Genomic DNA, 16,134 nt, shown 5'->3' with positions numbered 1-16,134 from the left:
GGTGGATAAACTTGTCTTCCAGAAAGTCTGAACCATGAAAACAAGACTGAAATGAAGGCAATTTGTCAGCCTTTACTGAGCCTCTCACTGAGAAGTCCTAATACCCTTCCAAGAATGCCTAGAATACAGTTTAAGAAATATTGATTTAGAGAAACTGTTTTGCCTACAGACATTCTTTACAAATACAGTAGCATTGCAGAAATACATATCGGTATATTCATATCCAAGAAAAGGAGTTCTGCTAACCTTTATGAGCTCAAGGTCACACTGCCCCCTCTCATAAGCCACACAGGCCAAGTGGGGGTCTCTCTTCTCGCAGTATTTGCCTACAACACAGCTGTCGTAGAAGGGGTTCTCACGCAGGAAACGCTCCGGGTTATTGTTGCTGTCGATGTAGATTTTGGCCAGTGCGTTGTGTGTGGCCGGTTCTTCACAGCCTTCATGAATCCGAGACTCAAGCCATGGGAGCAGCAGCTTAAGCCTTGGACAGGAAAAATCAGCTTGTTAGGTTGACTGTAAAGCAGGAGCCTCTCACCTTTCCATACCAAGCCCCTACACAAGACCTGCTTCCCTACAGATGTCTTGCTCCTTCACACGTGTGGTGCTGCAGCTGTTAACACAAGCGGGCACCAGATATGCCCCCTTAAGGATGCCGTGTGACACAGCATATGAACAACATGTTGGACTAAATAGATCTACTTAGGTTCTCTCCTTCGATTAGTGTTTTCCATGCCTTATAAACAAAAGTTTCTGCTCTGAGATGCAATTACAACATTGCTGCTATCGCAAGACAGGAATGTGAGGAGACTAGCGTCAATACTTTTTTAGCACTGGCCTTGGAGATTACGCATGTTTAAATCTAGCCAGAAACAGGACTGCCCAAATAATAGTTCCCTATGATCCCATGCAAAACAACTTGACAAAATGCAAAAGAAGCAAAACAAAAACAGCATTTGACAAATTTTAGGGGAAGTAAGTATTTTTAAAATATTCTGTCCTTTCCAACTCTATGTTCCAGAAGGTCGCATTAAGAAGTTCTAGAAGTAAATGCTCAGAACCACAGTAAGCAAACTCTCCCCCCATCCTTACCTATTTCTTTTCTCCACTTCAGCTACCAATTCATCGGTTGAGAACTGGCCCCTTACCACCATGATCAAGTTCTTAATGACATCTTCAGAACAATCCACATCCAGAAGCCCTCCAACCACAGCAGGAATACGGCTTGGGTTTACCTAAAACAAGTTAGTATCCTTAGTTTCAGGGCTTTTAAGAAACCAGCTAACTCTAAAATGTTTAGCTGAGCTACTGGAATGTCAAATCTAATGTAAAATGTTTATAAAAAACTACTTTTGTTATTTTTGATGCAATTACAGGTTACTGCCATCCAAACCCAAAGCATTGTTAACTGTATTCTCACTGGGTCCAAAACCTATTTAGAGGAGTACTTCACCTTGACCAACGAGAATTCCTTTGGTGCCAAACATTTAGTAGAACTTGCTAATGGTGGTGAAAACGGGTGTTTCATCATTTTAAGGGTTCCCGCGTTTTAGGAAGTACCGTTTAAATAATGGTGTTTACCTTTTGAACATAGATCTCGATGTATTTCTGTAGGTTGTTCCGATACAGATACAGAACTAGATCGTGAACAAAGTCAAATCTGTCACAAACAATAATCAATGGAAGCTGGTCTGTGAGCTTGGCTTCCTGTATAAGTAAAAAGAAAAAGAGAATGTGACAACGCTGCTTCAGCCAAGGTGCTAGTATATACACTTACGCACAACTAACTCTTCATCTTCTAATCATTCTTCCTGGACATCCTCATAAAGCAGCATTTCTTTCCAGTCTTTTCCTACAGTTATACTATTCAGGCACTGCCTCAATAGGGCCCCAGGCTATTCCCACCCCAACTAATTTCTACCTAGGACACTTCTCCTGCCTTCCCCCGCTATACGAGCTTTTCCTGATTCTCCCAAGCAATCCCCTATGTCACTACTACAACTAACGCTTGCCACAAAGGCCACAAACACCAATCCCTCCCCAATATATTTATTAACCGCCACTCCCAGGCCAAACCAACACATGATGGTTTACAATTAAAAAAACACCAGTTAAACACTGATAAAATTACAGAATTTCCCAGGCAGCATAACTCATTTTAATCCCCTCCCCCTCACCAGTCCGTCACCTCTACACCCACCACCAGCCCACCTTGGACGGGGGGGCGCTTCTTGTCCTAGCTGTTCAAGGTGTCCTGAGGAGGGACCCTTGATCTTCCACAACCCGGCCTCAACCAAATGCACAGTGGAAGAGCTCCATCTTGCAGTCCCTGCCAAACTGCGAAAGCTCCATCAGGGCCCTCCGCTCTTCCGGGAGCTCATTCCACCAGGTCAGGGCCAGGATGGAAAACTGAAGAAGCTAAACTGTGAAGTCTCGTCAGTTATAGCAATGAGGAAACCAGCACCATTCTGTCTCATTTAACACAGTTTGGCCTTCAGGAAACTTACCTTCAAGAAATTTTTCACCCTTTCAGGATTATAGCAGTTGCTTTCCCGGCAGATCCTTTCCACCTCTTTGATTTGGCCAGTCTTACAGGCAGCCTGAATATATTTGAAGTGAACGTCTGGGTCTTGACTGAAGTTGACGATTGAGCCAAGAAAATAAAATAAACCTAGAAAGCAGGAAATATGGGGAAGTCATTTTTTGAGAGAAGAATCTTTCTTCAAGAACAGGAATAACAATAAAACAGAATTAGAGCCCAACTCAAAGCCACTTATGAATAGATCAGCTTCAAAGTTCCACACAAATGGAATACATAAAGTTAAGGTTATTTGCACAGCAGCTTTAAGCGCCTTGCACTTTGAGACAGACTGGTTAACAAGAGTCACAAAGCCTTAATTTTCTAGAGGATTATCTTGTTCTCTTAGCAAATTCCTAGTTCTTGTTGCAGTTTTAACAAAGTTATGCACATTAACAAATTCACTCACTCAACATACCCTTCTTTTGCTATGGATTCTTCTCACCTACCCAAAGCCGTGTCTTTAGTTATTTAACTACTGATCTTGTTTCTCAGGAATGAAGCATTGTCCATATGCTTTCAAAACCATGTTTACAGCCTTATAGGCCAAAGCCTATTTTGCATTTCCTGTGCTTGGATGGGATACACAGAGCTCTGAGTGCAGTTTGAAAGGGGTCTCCAATAAGTGCTGCTATTTCAAGTTCCTAGCCATACCTTCGTAACTTTTAAAAGATTCAAAGAGCTCCACAAGGGACTGGGTGCCCAATTGTTCGTGGTATTTTGAAGCTACTTGCACACACAGCTGCAGGTTTTGCCGGATGTTGGCTGACAGCATGGCACGTAAGCACTCCACGGAGTCTTCAACTGACAGAGAGCCAAAGAAGTTCACAAGCCACTGAAAGGCAAGAAACAAAACTAAGGTTCACACAAAGAAGCGACATTCATCATGTTAGCCAACATCCCCTAGCATATAAAGGCCAAACTTTGCATGATGCTTAAAATGAGTTGTGGCAAGAGAAATTACTAGTGACAGGATTAGTCCAGAAACTTTCCTCCTAATTGCAGATACAAAAAGCCTCAGCATAGCTTTGGAACCAGAGAGTAACTCTGAATAAGTTCACAGGTTTACTACCACTGGTCAAGTTGAATCCTGTCCCTGGAAGCTAGAGAAGGGATTTTGGGAGTCAAGTTTGGCAAGCCGCTCCACTAGGAAGTTAGAGAGAAAGGCAAGAATTCATGCTATAAACAGAAACAAGAAGGCTGCACCAACAACAACAAAATCCTCAATTTTGGCCAAGCAGTTATGGGTGTAGCCTCTGAATCAGCAGGCTTTGGGAAGGAAGCAGGATATGCCATAAAACTTGAGTTTGACACCCTCCAAAGCAGATGTCTACTGCAGAACTAAAACTGATTTGCTAACAAGTTCATTGAAACTGAGACTGGAGCAGGATGACAGAGTATGAAGTTTCCTAAAGTCAAGGAAGGAAGCAGCAACCCCCAGTAAAGAAGGTGGCCCCATCTGCACTAGGAAGGTTAGACGGTTGAGATGTGCTGAATGAACTAACTCATCTTACCTCTGGGTTCAGGAGATGGGTGTGAACAACAGCACGCTTGATGTCATAAAGATCCGTGTAGTGTTCCAGGGCTCTCTGCAACAAGCCTGCCTTCTCGCAAAGCTGGGCAATATGGGCACGATCGTAGTGTGTGAACATCTGATTTCCCAGGATGGCATCTGCAACCTGAAAGAAGTTACAGAGTGGTCAAGGAATTATGTTAACGGAGAATTGGATACTCACTGTGAAAGGTCCTTCTTCTCTGAGGAAAGGAGGATATCATGGTGTGTGGTTCCCATCAACCTTTCAGGGAGGCAGGGACAACTTTTTTCCCCTCTTCCTGTCTGTGTCATGGGAGTCAGCCACCTTCTCAGTTCTGGTAACTCTGAACAACAGTTAAAAAATTTATAACTCACTCTGAGTACAAATTGTGATTCTCTCCAGCAATGTGGAGCTGAAAAGCTACATCCCAAATGTAAAATGCACAGGGCCCAAATAAGCCATTTCAAATTCTGTTCTTCCATACCTAGAAAAGCACTAGAAATTAACTCTTTATTTTTTATATTGCACTATGCCTTGTTCCAAATCCTTGACGAATGGCATGTTCAGCTCAATCTAGATATAGATTTGGATCATGTATACCTATGTATATGCCTAGATCTGTTCTAAGCCAGAGTACAGTGCCACTGTTATAGGAAAAGCCAAAGGAATTGGAAATTTGCAGGGAAGGCTAAAAGGGCCCTGAACTGCTGAGTGATTGTGCTACAGGGGAGAGGAAATGCTCTCTGTATGACAGAGCTTTCAGTATTATGTTCTGCCACTACCCCAATGAGCAACTCAAAGTTTCAGGCATTTTCAGAGATAGGGGGGAATTGTGTTTGTATTCTACTGCCAAGGAACCTGAAATTAGTTTATTTGTTTAAGGAGCTTTGGCATGTTCCAGTAAGAAGACATGCATCATATTGAATACATTTTTTAACAGATTATATAGCTGGCATTACTGTCTGCCAACTTACATACTTGGCACACTATTTTTAAGTGAGAATGTGCAGCTGTTTTGTCTATACTTGGAAAAATAGCCTCCCTCTTGGAATGTAAAAAAGCCAGCCTGGGGAGAAAGGAAAGTTACCTGTGGAGCATGAATAAGGTTCATCTCAAGCAGACGGGTCTGAAGGTGCCCTTCAGCAGGACGGTTATTTTTCAGAGCATCCAGCAAGAAGGAGGTGCACTGTTGAATTAGGCTATTCTCCATGAATACATCTACAATCTAAAGCAGACCGGGATGGCTTGTTAGACATGTGCAATGAAGCTATTTGTGGTTTTCTGCATGCTGGAGTGGCCACTGTCCATTTTCAAACAACACAGGTATTAAAAAGCCAAATGTGAAAAACCTGAATCGTTGTAAGGTAAATGTCCCAAACACTGGTTTTAGAGTTGGCAGGCCTGAAGGGCATTTTGTACCCCAAATGTAGACGTCAACACACATTAGAACACAATGCTATTCTTTTGCAAGATGGGAAGTATTACATGATAAAATCCTATGCATATTTACTGAACAACAGGATTTTTAAGTAAACAGGTACAGAATTATTAATACTCTTTTAATACTGCAGACATTTTTTTTTTTTACATATCCAGTTCAGTAGCTTTTTGCTTCAAGCATGGCCGGTCTTAACAGGACGACCGGGAAACAGCATTGCAAATTCTTATCTGTACGTTTGAGCACTGGCTGCTCATTCTTATTGACTGAAAGTTTCTTTTCATCATCTTTCAGAAGTATATTCCATATCTCCGCCCAGTTTGTTTGCTTCGTTCTGAACATCCCTCCCTCAGAGAAAGGTCAGCTACACAATTACGTTAGCAGAGACCGGAAGAGCTAGTGTACTACAAAGCCATCCCAATAATCTGGATTAAGAGATCAACGACAGACACTAAACCCCTACACTTTAAAAAGTCACCATTTAACTGCATTAGGGTTTTAGGAATATTCAGGCTTATCCTCTGGAAGTGATACATTAGAACAGGCTAAAGCCAGTCTATTTGTTTACCTGGTTAATGTTGGCTAGTGGCTCTTCATCCTGTACCAACATCTGGGCAAACTGAAGCCCCTGATCTGGGCTGACCCGCATTACACTTCTCAGCAGGAAAATCCAATCTGGTGTATAACCAACCTACCAAGAAAACAAAATAAAACCCAGCGATATACATGTTAACCTCTGCGACCTTTGTTTATCACAGTATAAAAGACTATGCACAGTTACTCTGGTCTTCTAATTAATAAAGATTAAACTGGAGTGCCTCTGCATACGACCACTGCTACTTAACACATCAATTGTAAACTAAGCATCTTCCAAAATGAGGAAGTCTTGCAAACAAGATCAAATGGCCCACATCAGGTTTATCTTACTGTACACGACTCAAAGATTCTGAGACATCACCCAAATCCTGTGTGTTCTAGATATTTCCACATGCAGGCAGGATAAGAGAAGGGATGAATGATTAAAGATTAGAATAAGTGGGAAGACACATATGACATGTGTATAGACCATCTGAATGTGTCGAGAGCTGAAAATGCACTGAGCATCCTAGAATTTCAGGGGAGTTTCATTCAAACCCCAGCACTGAAATATGATTGTGAGATGTAAAAAGGGATTTGGTGCATGTTTTATAAAAGACATGGGGGGGGGGGCATTTTTCTTGGACCTTGGGTGTTGTTTTATCTTGTTTTGATAAGAACATATGAATTTTGGTATAGATGTTTAAATTTCAAATAATTTTTTTAATAAAAAAGATAGTGAGTTATAAAATTATGTTATCATTAAATGTTAAAACATTCTATTATTATAATCTCTACTGTTAGAAATATTATATGTTATTGTGTGTTCTCAATGATGACATTCTTTGTATTACACCATGAATTTCACTGTAAACCGCCCTGAGCCACAAGGCAGGGAGGTCTATAAATGTGCTAAGATAAAATAAATTCAACAGGATGAAATGTCTTGAAGTTCAGCGAGATATGCTACAATTTCTTTGCCCACAGGGGTCCAGTAACATTCTAAAAATCACCAAACAGGTGAATGCACTGTTATTACACTTAATGCTGGAATGTTCCAAGATCTCGCCTTATCTCTGGGCAAGATAAAACTCAAATATGTGCTAAAGAATTTTCTGGATGTAAGTTAAATTTTAGGTTACACAATCGCATATCGCAGACAGGGAGGTACTAAACTTACCTTTTTGGCATAAAGAACAATTTTCTGGAATTGACCAGTCTCTGCAAAACACTGAATTACTTTGTTTGGTACGTTCGCACGGAGATAAACACTAAGGGCAAGGGTTGGGTCTGCTGTCTTGACCAGGTCGCCAAGCTCCTCTGAGCATTCCAGCTGAAACAGAAACAGCATTTCAGAGTCAAAGATGGAACTGTTGGTATTTTACATCGTATTTTTCTGGACTGAGACCACATTTTGCAGACACTGCACAAACCACTGCAGGTGCTGATCACCCCCTGCCCTCCCCCACACACACTCAATGGCAAATCACTTCAGTTGCCTATTGCTGTCTAAAATGAGGAATTGGGCCCATGTGTATTTGAATGACTGAGCTTACTGAGTTGAAGCTCTAAATCTAATGATAAAATATCCAGGCCAGTTTAGATTCTGGAGATTTGGGGGGGGGGGGGGGTTTGGAATCACTGGGACATGAAATTGTGGTCACTGTGGGTGGGTAGGCAGTTGTGAGTGTTCCTGCATTGTGCAGGGGGTTAGACTAGATGACCCTCAAGATCCCTTCCAACTCTATGATTCCATATGGAAGAATGCAAGTGAAAATCTTGCCAGGAGGTAGTTTCAGTTAGAAGGTTCTGCTGACTTCACAGTACATTCCCACATGTTTACCCAACTGCTATAGTCACCTTTCCAAGGCCTTGTTTTGGGTGCCCCCACTTTTTGAGTCAGTAGCTCATCATCTTGTACAGGCAGGTGACAACCCGGAAGACGGCCTTCTCAGTCATGATATCAGAACTCTGCATCTCTACCCCCAGACTCCTCTGCACCATTCTGTTGCTGTCTATCACCAGCAAGTGAAGACTATGTTTCATCTGGGTGTTTTCTCTACGTCCCTGCCCCACGTTTTAGTTATGATTTCGGCAGTGTATAATGATAAAATTACCGTTCTACCAACTTACTGGTTCTGAACAGCTGTAGGATTAACCATGACTATTGAAAAGAATTTGGCTATGAACAGAGTGATGTTTCTCATTTTAATGATGTGTGTATTAGGTTGTAATGGTTTAAGAAGTGTTTTTATTATGTATGTCTTTCATCTGCTAGCTGCATTTGTGGCCCTAATGATGGCAGAAGGGCAGGGTAAGAGTATGAATATTGTAGAATATGTACACATTACAGAAATACACAGCTAAGCTTTACAAAGTCAGCAGACCTCTCAACTGGGGCTGGAGAGAGTATCAGCAACACATTTCTAATGAAAACTATTACACTGATCCTTTTGCCTGGATGAGAAAACCAAACCAGACAGCAAGAGCAAAAGAAACCAGGGTGTAACAGATGGCAAAGTTATCGGCCTACCTTATCCTCCTTTAGCCACTTCTCTAGAAGCTGTTTGCGTCCTTGCTGAAGAACAGGACGGCAGAGTTCTAGAGATTCGAATTTGTTAAGCTGTCCTTGATCAAGGAGAATTCCAAAGTACTGTAGCAAAGGAGAAGCTTGTCCAGGTTGAGCTGGCACACTCTGAAACTTTCTGATGGTGTCACTTGTCCGCAAGATTCCCTTAATATTGAAAAGAAGACATTTGGAAGAGCCTGATGCAAGGATAGCTCTAAGAAAACAACTCACACCTAACTTGTCATTTCAGAATTTTACACTGGGGAGGCAGGGGGGAAGAGACTGCTGTCCAACTGACTAGCCATGCAGGACAGACATACTATTGAATTCTAGTTCACATCAAGACATATCGGGTAACTGAACAGGGAAATTACCAAAGCTTCACCTGCTTCTATCCTTACCACCCTCGTAATCAATGCTGTGGTACTACTTAGGGCTGCTTAGTTTGATCAGGGTTACATGCCAACTATCCCATGCTCACCTTTGGAGCAGAGGCTGCCACTTTGGCTGCTTCTGCATAGTTTCCTTGTGCAAAAAGAGTATTAAATTTTCTAGCGAAAAGTTCTTCAGCTCCAGCCAAGTTACTCCGAATGGCCATCCGCAGACCCAAGTCTGGGTTTTGAAGAACATTGGTGGCATAGTTCACAATGTTGTCCTCTTCAACACAAACAGAAAGTACCTATAATGGGGGGAAAGGGAGAAAAAACAAAACTAGAACATGCTCTGGCTTCTAGTATAAGATTTAAAACCATTGTTTAGAAACTATGATTGAAAGAGGAAAACACCGCTACACAAACACTGACCAGAACTGGAGCCAGTTCAGTATTGCTTGGATGAAGCAAGAGCTCCAGCATTAACTTTACAAGATTTGTTTGAATGTCAGAACACCATGTACTTTGTAACTTTTGCTGAGGGAGGTTTTAGGCCCAACAGCAGCCAGGAAGGATTAAAGTAAAGAGCTGGGGTTTTTTGAACCCCACTTTTTACGACTTGAAGGAGTCTCAAAGAGGCTTACAATCACCTTTCACCTACTCCTCCTTTCCCCACAACAAAAACCCTGCAAGGTAGGGTGAGGCTGAGAGCTCTGACTGGCCCAAGGCCACCCAGCAGCCAACATGTGGAGGAGTGTGGAATCAAACCTGGTTCTCCAGATTAGAGGCCGCCACTCTTAACCACTACACCAAGCTGGCTCTCAACTAAAGACTAGGCTGCAAGAACGATACCTACTATGGTGTTAAAAGGGGGTCAGAATAGCTGTATGGTTAAGTGAAAGATTCTGGTGGGTAGCCATGTTGGTCTGAAATAACAGAACAAAATTTGAGTCCAATGGGTATCTTTTATGACCAACCAAGTTTTATTCAAGGTGTGAGCTTTCATGTGCATACATGCATCCTCAGACAGTGCATTCTCTGAGGAAGTCTGCTTACACACAAAAACTCACACCCTGAAGAAAACTTTGTTGTTCTTAAAGCTGTCACTGGAGTCAAATTCTGTTTGGTTAAGTGAAAGAGCAGCCGCCATTTGTGTGAAGAGACATCTGTAATGCAATGCCGTTACCTGATTTGTTTGAAGTACATATGTTGGAGTGTTGTGGAAATTTTGTTTCAGTACAAAAATTGTGCCAGTTTGAGCCAACAGGAACTAAAACCAACAGAAGTTACTCCAGAACCCAGTACAGTGGTTTAAAGAAATCTAGAACCAAGATCTGAACATTCAATTCAGTTAAAGGGGTAGATCCAGAGCAAAATCCTTCAGAAAGTGACAGTGGCCTACAGTTCAAAGAAATCCGCTACAATCAGCCTTACCTGTCCTTTTTTGTTCACACCAATAATTCCTGAGGTAGGCTCATGAGGTGCAGTTACAAAGATAGTGTCTGCACTAATACGGTTCATATAGATGCATACGCCAGATTCCAAATCGTACATATGAATGTATCCATATTTTGTAATCAGATAGATTACACCGTGCTTTGTTCCAATCTACCAAAACAAAAGAAGAATTCTACCTGTTACAATGAAAAGTTTATAACTACCAAACCATTTTCTAACTTAGATAGGGGTCACTACTAGTATAATTTATTTTCTTTATTGTTAGGAAAACAGACGCAGAATCAAGTTGCCCTCCACCAAAACCAAAGCCCTATTTTTTAAAAAACTCTCATGGCTCAATTATAGTGATACTATTCTAGCATTACAGAAGGTACGTTTTCATCTTGGCGGGAACAATCAGTCTGCAACGTATGCAGCACCTAGTGTTGATTCTAGATCAGTTCCAGCTATACTAGAAAACAAATGCTTATTTTGTCAACAATTGACAGCTGCAGAAGTACCATTTTTAGCAGGATCTTAATGCATTTTCAGTCTTCAGAGAAAAGGGCAAGAACACATTCAGCTTTATGACAACAAGTATACTAACTTCACATCCCTTTTGAACAAGGTGAGGCTATCTAATCCCAAAAATAAAATTTGAGATGTGGCACACTAGGCTAGAACTCATTTTTACAAACAGATTTTGCTCTCCCCCTCAGATGTGTAATCATTAGCAATTTCATTGGTATGCAGAATTCTCCTTATACCACATAAAATTGTGACTATGCTTCTGATGATGTACAGACCTCAGTGGGAGGACCCTTTTCCAATGAGGGCCAACCACAGGCCATGCGTGGAAGGCCTGCCCCGACCTCTGGTGAGGCCCCACGCCTCATGCCAACCTCCTTGCGCCCACCAGATGGCAGGCAAGTCCAATGGCCTTTTTTTGCCTCCTTGCTGCCAGTGAAGGGAGGCCCAGCCTGGCTGTCTCCACCACAGAGTCCTTCCATCACTTGCCGACTGGCACAGGGAACACCTGCTGCCTCCCAGCAGAGGCCTGCTCCTCTTGCTGGCCTCCTTGCCACTGGTGGGTGTGGGGAAGGTCCACCATTCTTGCTGGCCTCCCTGGCTCTAACAGGGGCAGGGTGGTAGCTGACTGCATCTTCTGGTGAGGCCCTGACACTCTCTGTGGCCGACCACCAGAGCTGCAGAAGGGGGGGGGAGTCAGGGGGCCCACCCGCTTTAAAAGTGGGCTTCTCTACTAGTGTCAGTTTACTTTTTGAGTCTCCTGTTTTACTATCCACATTTAAATTGGAAAGAAAATGTATTATCCCATTACATTTGCAGTCCATACAAGTTGGACAACTAACCAAAAGAGTCACACTCATTACCTGCATTGCTACCGGGAAGTCCGTTTGAGCCTCAGGAGGGAAAAAAACATCAACAGCTTTCTTGACAAAGGGTTGGTTTCCAGCAGCAGGCTGACCTACTTCAATTATATGCAGCTGTAAAGACAATCAATAGTTTTAAGATCAACTGTGCATGCTGCCATATCATTCTGCTTCAAACTTCTAGCTTCTCCATGCATGATAAAACGATGCCTAAATCTTTGATTTTCCCTAAGGGAAAGCTTTGCTTGTTTAAAAGTTTAAAGTTGTTTTACAGCCTATTTCAGAATGCTGTACATTTCAAGTCCAGAAAGTTATATATATCAAGTTAAGCTCTCTCAAGGGCACTGTTGTGATCATCCAAGTCAGGCTCTTCAGCATCCACTGTCACATCTTAAAATCATTATTCAAAGCTTCATCTCCAATCCAAAACATCATTTTTTGGAAATTTTAAAACAGAGGCCAGATAGCCATCTGATGGAGAGGCTGATTCTGTGAAGGCAAAGGGGTGGCAAGTTACAGAAGATTAGTGATTTGGGATGTGAGTGCCCTGCATAGTGCAAGGGGTTGGACTAGATGACCCATGAGGTCCCTTCCAACTCTATTATTCTATGATTCTATGATTCAAAGCTTCATTTCCAACCCTGACACCGAGCTTTTCTGGCTCATTCACAAGGCCATTCGCAGTCTGGGCCTGGCATACCTGAGGGACCGTCTAACTGAATATGCCCCCTGAAGAATACTTCACTCTGCCAATTCAAACAGGCTGGTAATCCCTGGTCCTAGATATGTATGTTTGGCCTCAGCCAGAGCCAGGGCCTTTTTAGTCCTGGCCCTAACCTGGTGGAACGAGCTTCCGAAGACCAGGAGTTCTGAAGGGCCTGCAAAATGGAGCTCTTCCACCGGCCGTTTGGTTGAGTCCAATGACCAATAGAACATCAGGGATCAGACCATCCTCCATAAACTCTCCTCCTGAATGTGAGATCACAGTCTATACGTCAAAGCACTGGTGGTGAACAACAGTAATGGGTTACAATTTACAACTACTGATCAATGTAATGTATTAATTGTGTTTTTATTCTTTTAACTGTTTGTGGAACTATTGTAAACTATGCTGTGAACTGCCTAGTGCCAACAAAGCCAGGAGAGGTGGTTACAGAAATTAAGTATAAGTAAATAAAGGGCCTGCAGTATTTAGCTACAGTAACGCAAACACTTATTACTGTTGTAAAGTTTAAGAACTCTCTCTCATTTGTTAGCAGTCTCAAGTATCAGAATAAAAGCAACTGTTAGCATCAGTAAGGGGGGGGGGGCAAAAGCAGCATTAAGATTTTTACCTTGCCTCCTGCAGGGCTCCGCACAGCAAAACAGAAGAGGGTGGATGGCTTGGCGTTTCCTTCTATTTTGAACTCCGCAAAAGCTGCTGCATGACCCTCTATAGGTTGGGAAACTTTTCTGTCCACTGAATACAGCTGCATGGCGCCAACCACACGATTTTGCTAATGAAAACAAGGGCTACATACATTAAGTGGCCTAGAGCTAATGCCAGGAGATTCAGAAACCCTTACCCTTTCAAGAGATTTCTGTTATTAATTCAACAGAACAGATTCAGATCCATGCCATATATACTTGCCGATCTGAACTAGTAAGAAAGCAGAATGTATCGTTTATATGTTCAATAAACTACAGTCCTGCCTCCCACCTGTGACCATGAAACATTTGTTCCATCTTATAGGAAGAGAACAAAGCTGGCAACTCCTCCCCTCCCCCCCACCAAATGTATTCTATATTTTACTTATTTACACCCAGCCTTTCTCCCCAACAGGGGCCCAAAGCATCTTACATTACACTCTCCGCAATTTTATTCAAACAACCCTGTGTAAAGTAAGTGAAGCTGAAAATATGTGTGCCCATGGTCATGCAGCAAGCTTCCACAAGAGAGTGGGGAGTTGAACCAGTGACTCCCACATCCCAGTTCAACACTTTTACCACAATGGATCTCACTTCTTACCTGGGCAGAGATTCCTATTAGGAGTAACCACTTCTGATTTTCATCGGTTCTGTAGTTGATTATTTGGCAGCCAGCAAGACTGGCATGTCTGTCGAACATCTTTTGAGGGAGCGATTCTCCCTCCATGCTCCAGTGGTAGACTGCAGTCTCTGTCACTAAGGCAACTGTATTCACAGAAATCCACTTCCAGAAGATGACTTCCTCTGCCATCGTGTGAGCTTTCATTTTACTTTTCATCTCAATGTTAAATATCTGAAGTGTTTTCCCCGCTAGTATACAAGATACAAAAACAAGGAGAAATCACAGAACTCCAGAATGTTAAGCAACAGCTATTCCCACAGCTTACATTTTGTGTTAAAAAAAAGCTAAAACAAAGGCAATTTTTTAGAATTGTTTTCTAGGACGATAGTTAAAGACAGGAGCCTATACCACACATGCAGTGTAACGAGGTAGCAGAACCGTGAGGCAGTAGAGTGGATAGTACTGTCACATTGTTAACGTTATCCCACCACAAAGCCCACACATACGCAAACAGCTCTTGGTAAAAGAAAACTAGCTCAGAGAAAAGCTTAAAGGTTTTCAAAGCTGATGCCCCCCTCTGCAAAATTTGGCCTTTTAGATCACTCAACAGCCTCAGAATTCTACCCTCTCGTTCTACTAAATGTGTAGTTCCAGCCACATTTAAAGCAAGTACAGGACAGCAGTGTAGCCTGCAAAAGTTTGATGGTCACGGAAGATGTTAATCCACAACTGTATTCAATGGACTTGAAACTCTTGTCACCAATATGTGAAGTGCCAGCTGTCAGTGAGACCTTGCAAGATTTATTTATTTATTTATTTATTATATTTATATACCGCCCTCCCCGGGGGCTCAGTATGAGAAGTTCTCAAAATGGATGCACAGACGAAGAGGGTCTACCGAAAACAATGGCTGGGAAGAATTTATGATGCCCTCCACATCTCTGCTTCATGGCTGAAGCTAGGTATCCGCCTAGAAAGAAGGCCCCGGTCTACACCAGGCAGATCCTGGTACAAAGCAAAATTCAACAATTACTGATAACCTTCCATGTTTCACCCTGCCTTAAAATTCAAGTTATTTTGGGATGTTCTCTCTGCAGACTTAAGAGGCAGGTTCTAAACTGTCTATTTCTAGGCCAATCGACTGCCCCATCTGCCTTCGTTGTAATGCTATAACCAGCGTGGGTTTTCACCCCCATTCTTTTCATACAGTGGGGGTACTGTACGAGAATGCCACTGACATTCTTTCCTAGCAACTGGTGAAGTTCAGATCATTAGCTATATTGTCATGCAACAACACAGATTGTTATGATGTTAAACACTTTGACCAAAAGGCAAGCTCAAAAGTATTCTGACAACTATTAGCTTCACTTTATAATCTGCAAACTTCTACTTATGCATACCACACTGATAAGTGGTTTTAGAAGACTGCCATCTGCAAGCTCTAGAAATGTTCTGTGCGCTCCTTGGAATTTTAAGTATTTAACTGCATGGTTCTCAGGGCTTTTAGACCAGTGTGAAGCTGGGTAAGAGGCATTTTCTGCCCTCAAGGAAAAACAAAAACTTATCTCAGAGATCCCTCAGAATTATACGTCATAGTTACCCTAGAATTGTCTGTAGTTGAAAGCCAAATGAGGCGAGTACACTGCTGCTACTTTTCACTAGTCCAGTCTGAATTGCAGCTTTTGTTGTTCTAAAAAGGAAGTAAACCCTGCTAACCCAATTGAACTATTCCTCATCTGGAAGGAGAACAAATTAGTCATTCTTTTCTCTGGAAGCAAAAGTGGCCTGGATCCAGGAAGGGGCAAAAGGAGAAATGAAGCACTATTCATCGTGATAAGCAACAGCAAGAAATACTAAGAATCAAGCCATAGCTGCCAAGAGGGAAAGAGCAAGGAAGCCTCCTTTTTTCAAAGTGCTTCCATTTCCTAGTGTTTTCACCTCATAGCAAAGCCCTTGATCTTCTTCTGCAGCTGAATGTGCCCTTTCTATGTATAGTGCCCCTGTCCAGCTAGCGCTCTCTGTTCTACCTCTGTGTCTAGAGCAGGGATTCCCAACCAGGGGTCCGTGGGAAGTCAAGATGGGGGTCCGCGGGAACTCTGAAGCGTGTGTGTGATTTTTCAGTTCCTACTCTTCTTTCCATTCTACATGAGGCAGAGCCACCACAGTAGTAGTAAAGGCACTAGGAGGGAGCAAAAGGGTGTGTGTAGTGATGG

The 16,134-nt window shown here is 42.4% G+C and overlaps 1 protein-coding gene across 5 annotated transcripts in view; it reads right to left on the bottom strand.

Annotated features, from left to right (window-relative positions):
• Positions 1-16,134, bottom strand: part of CLTCL1 (clathrin heavy chain like 1) — a 46,644-nt gene that overhangs the window by 17,955 nt on the left and 12,555 nt on the right. For all 5 annotated transcript variants that reach the window (XM_077309043.1, XM_077309044.1, XM_077309046.1 and 2 more), the window contains exons 3-17: positions 13,901-14,169; positions 13,227-13,388; positions 11,893-12,006; positions 10,499-10,672; positions 9,175-9,372; positions 8,658-8,858; positions 7,305-7,457; positions 6,117-6,239; positions 5,198-5,335; positions 4,090-4,254; positions 3,230-3,410; positions 2,505-2,668; positions 1,579-1,704; positions 1,090-1,232; positions 247-481 (exon numbers count right to left, since the gene is read on the bottom strand). In XM_077309043.1, the coding sequence (XP_077165158.1) occupies positions 247-481; positions 1,090-1,232; positions 1,579-1,704; positions 2,505-2,668; positions 3,230-3,410; positions 4,090-4,254; positions 5,198-5,335; positions 6,117-6,239; positions 7,305-7,457; positions 8,658-8,858; positions 9,175-9,372; positions 10,499-10,672; positions 11,893-12,006; positions 13,227-13,388; positions 13,901-14,169 (2,546 nt within the window). The remainder of the gene's footprint in view (positions 1-246; positions 482-1,089; positions 1,233-1,578; positions 1,705-2,504; positions 2,669-3,229; positions 3,411-4,089; positions 4,255-5,197; positions 5,336-6,116; positions 6,240-7,304; positions 7,458-8,657; positions 8,859-9,174; positions 9,373-10,498; positions 10,673-11,892; positions 12,007-13,226; positions 13,389-13,900; positions 14,170-16,134) is intronic.

This window comes from Paroedura picta, chromosome 13 (genome assembly GCF_049243985.1).
Source record: "Paroedura picta isolate Pp20150507F chromosome 13, Ppicta_v3.0, whole genome shotgun sequence".
Taxonomy (NCBI): Eukaryota; Metazoa; Chordata; class Lepidosauria; order Squamata; family Gekkonidae; genus Paroedura; species Paroedura picta.
The sequence above is the reverse complement of the archived record's forward strand: the minus strand, read 5'-3'. Positions and strand labels throughout refer to the sequence as shown.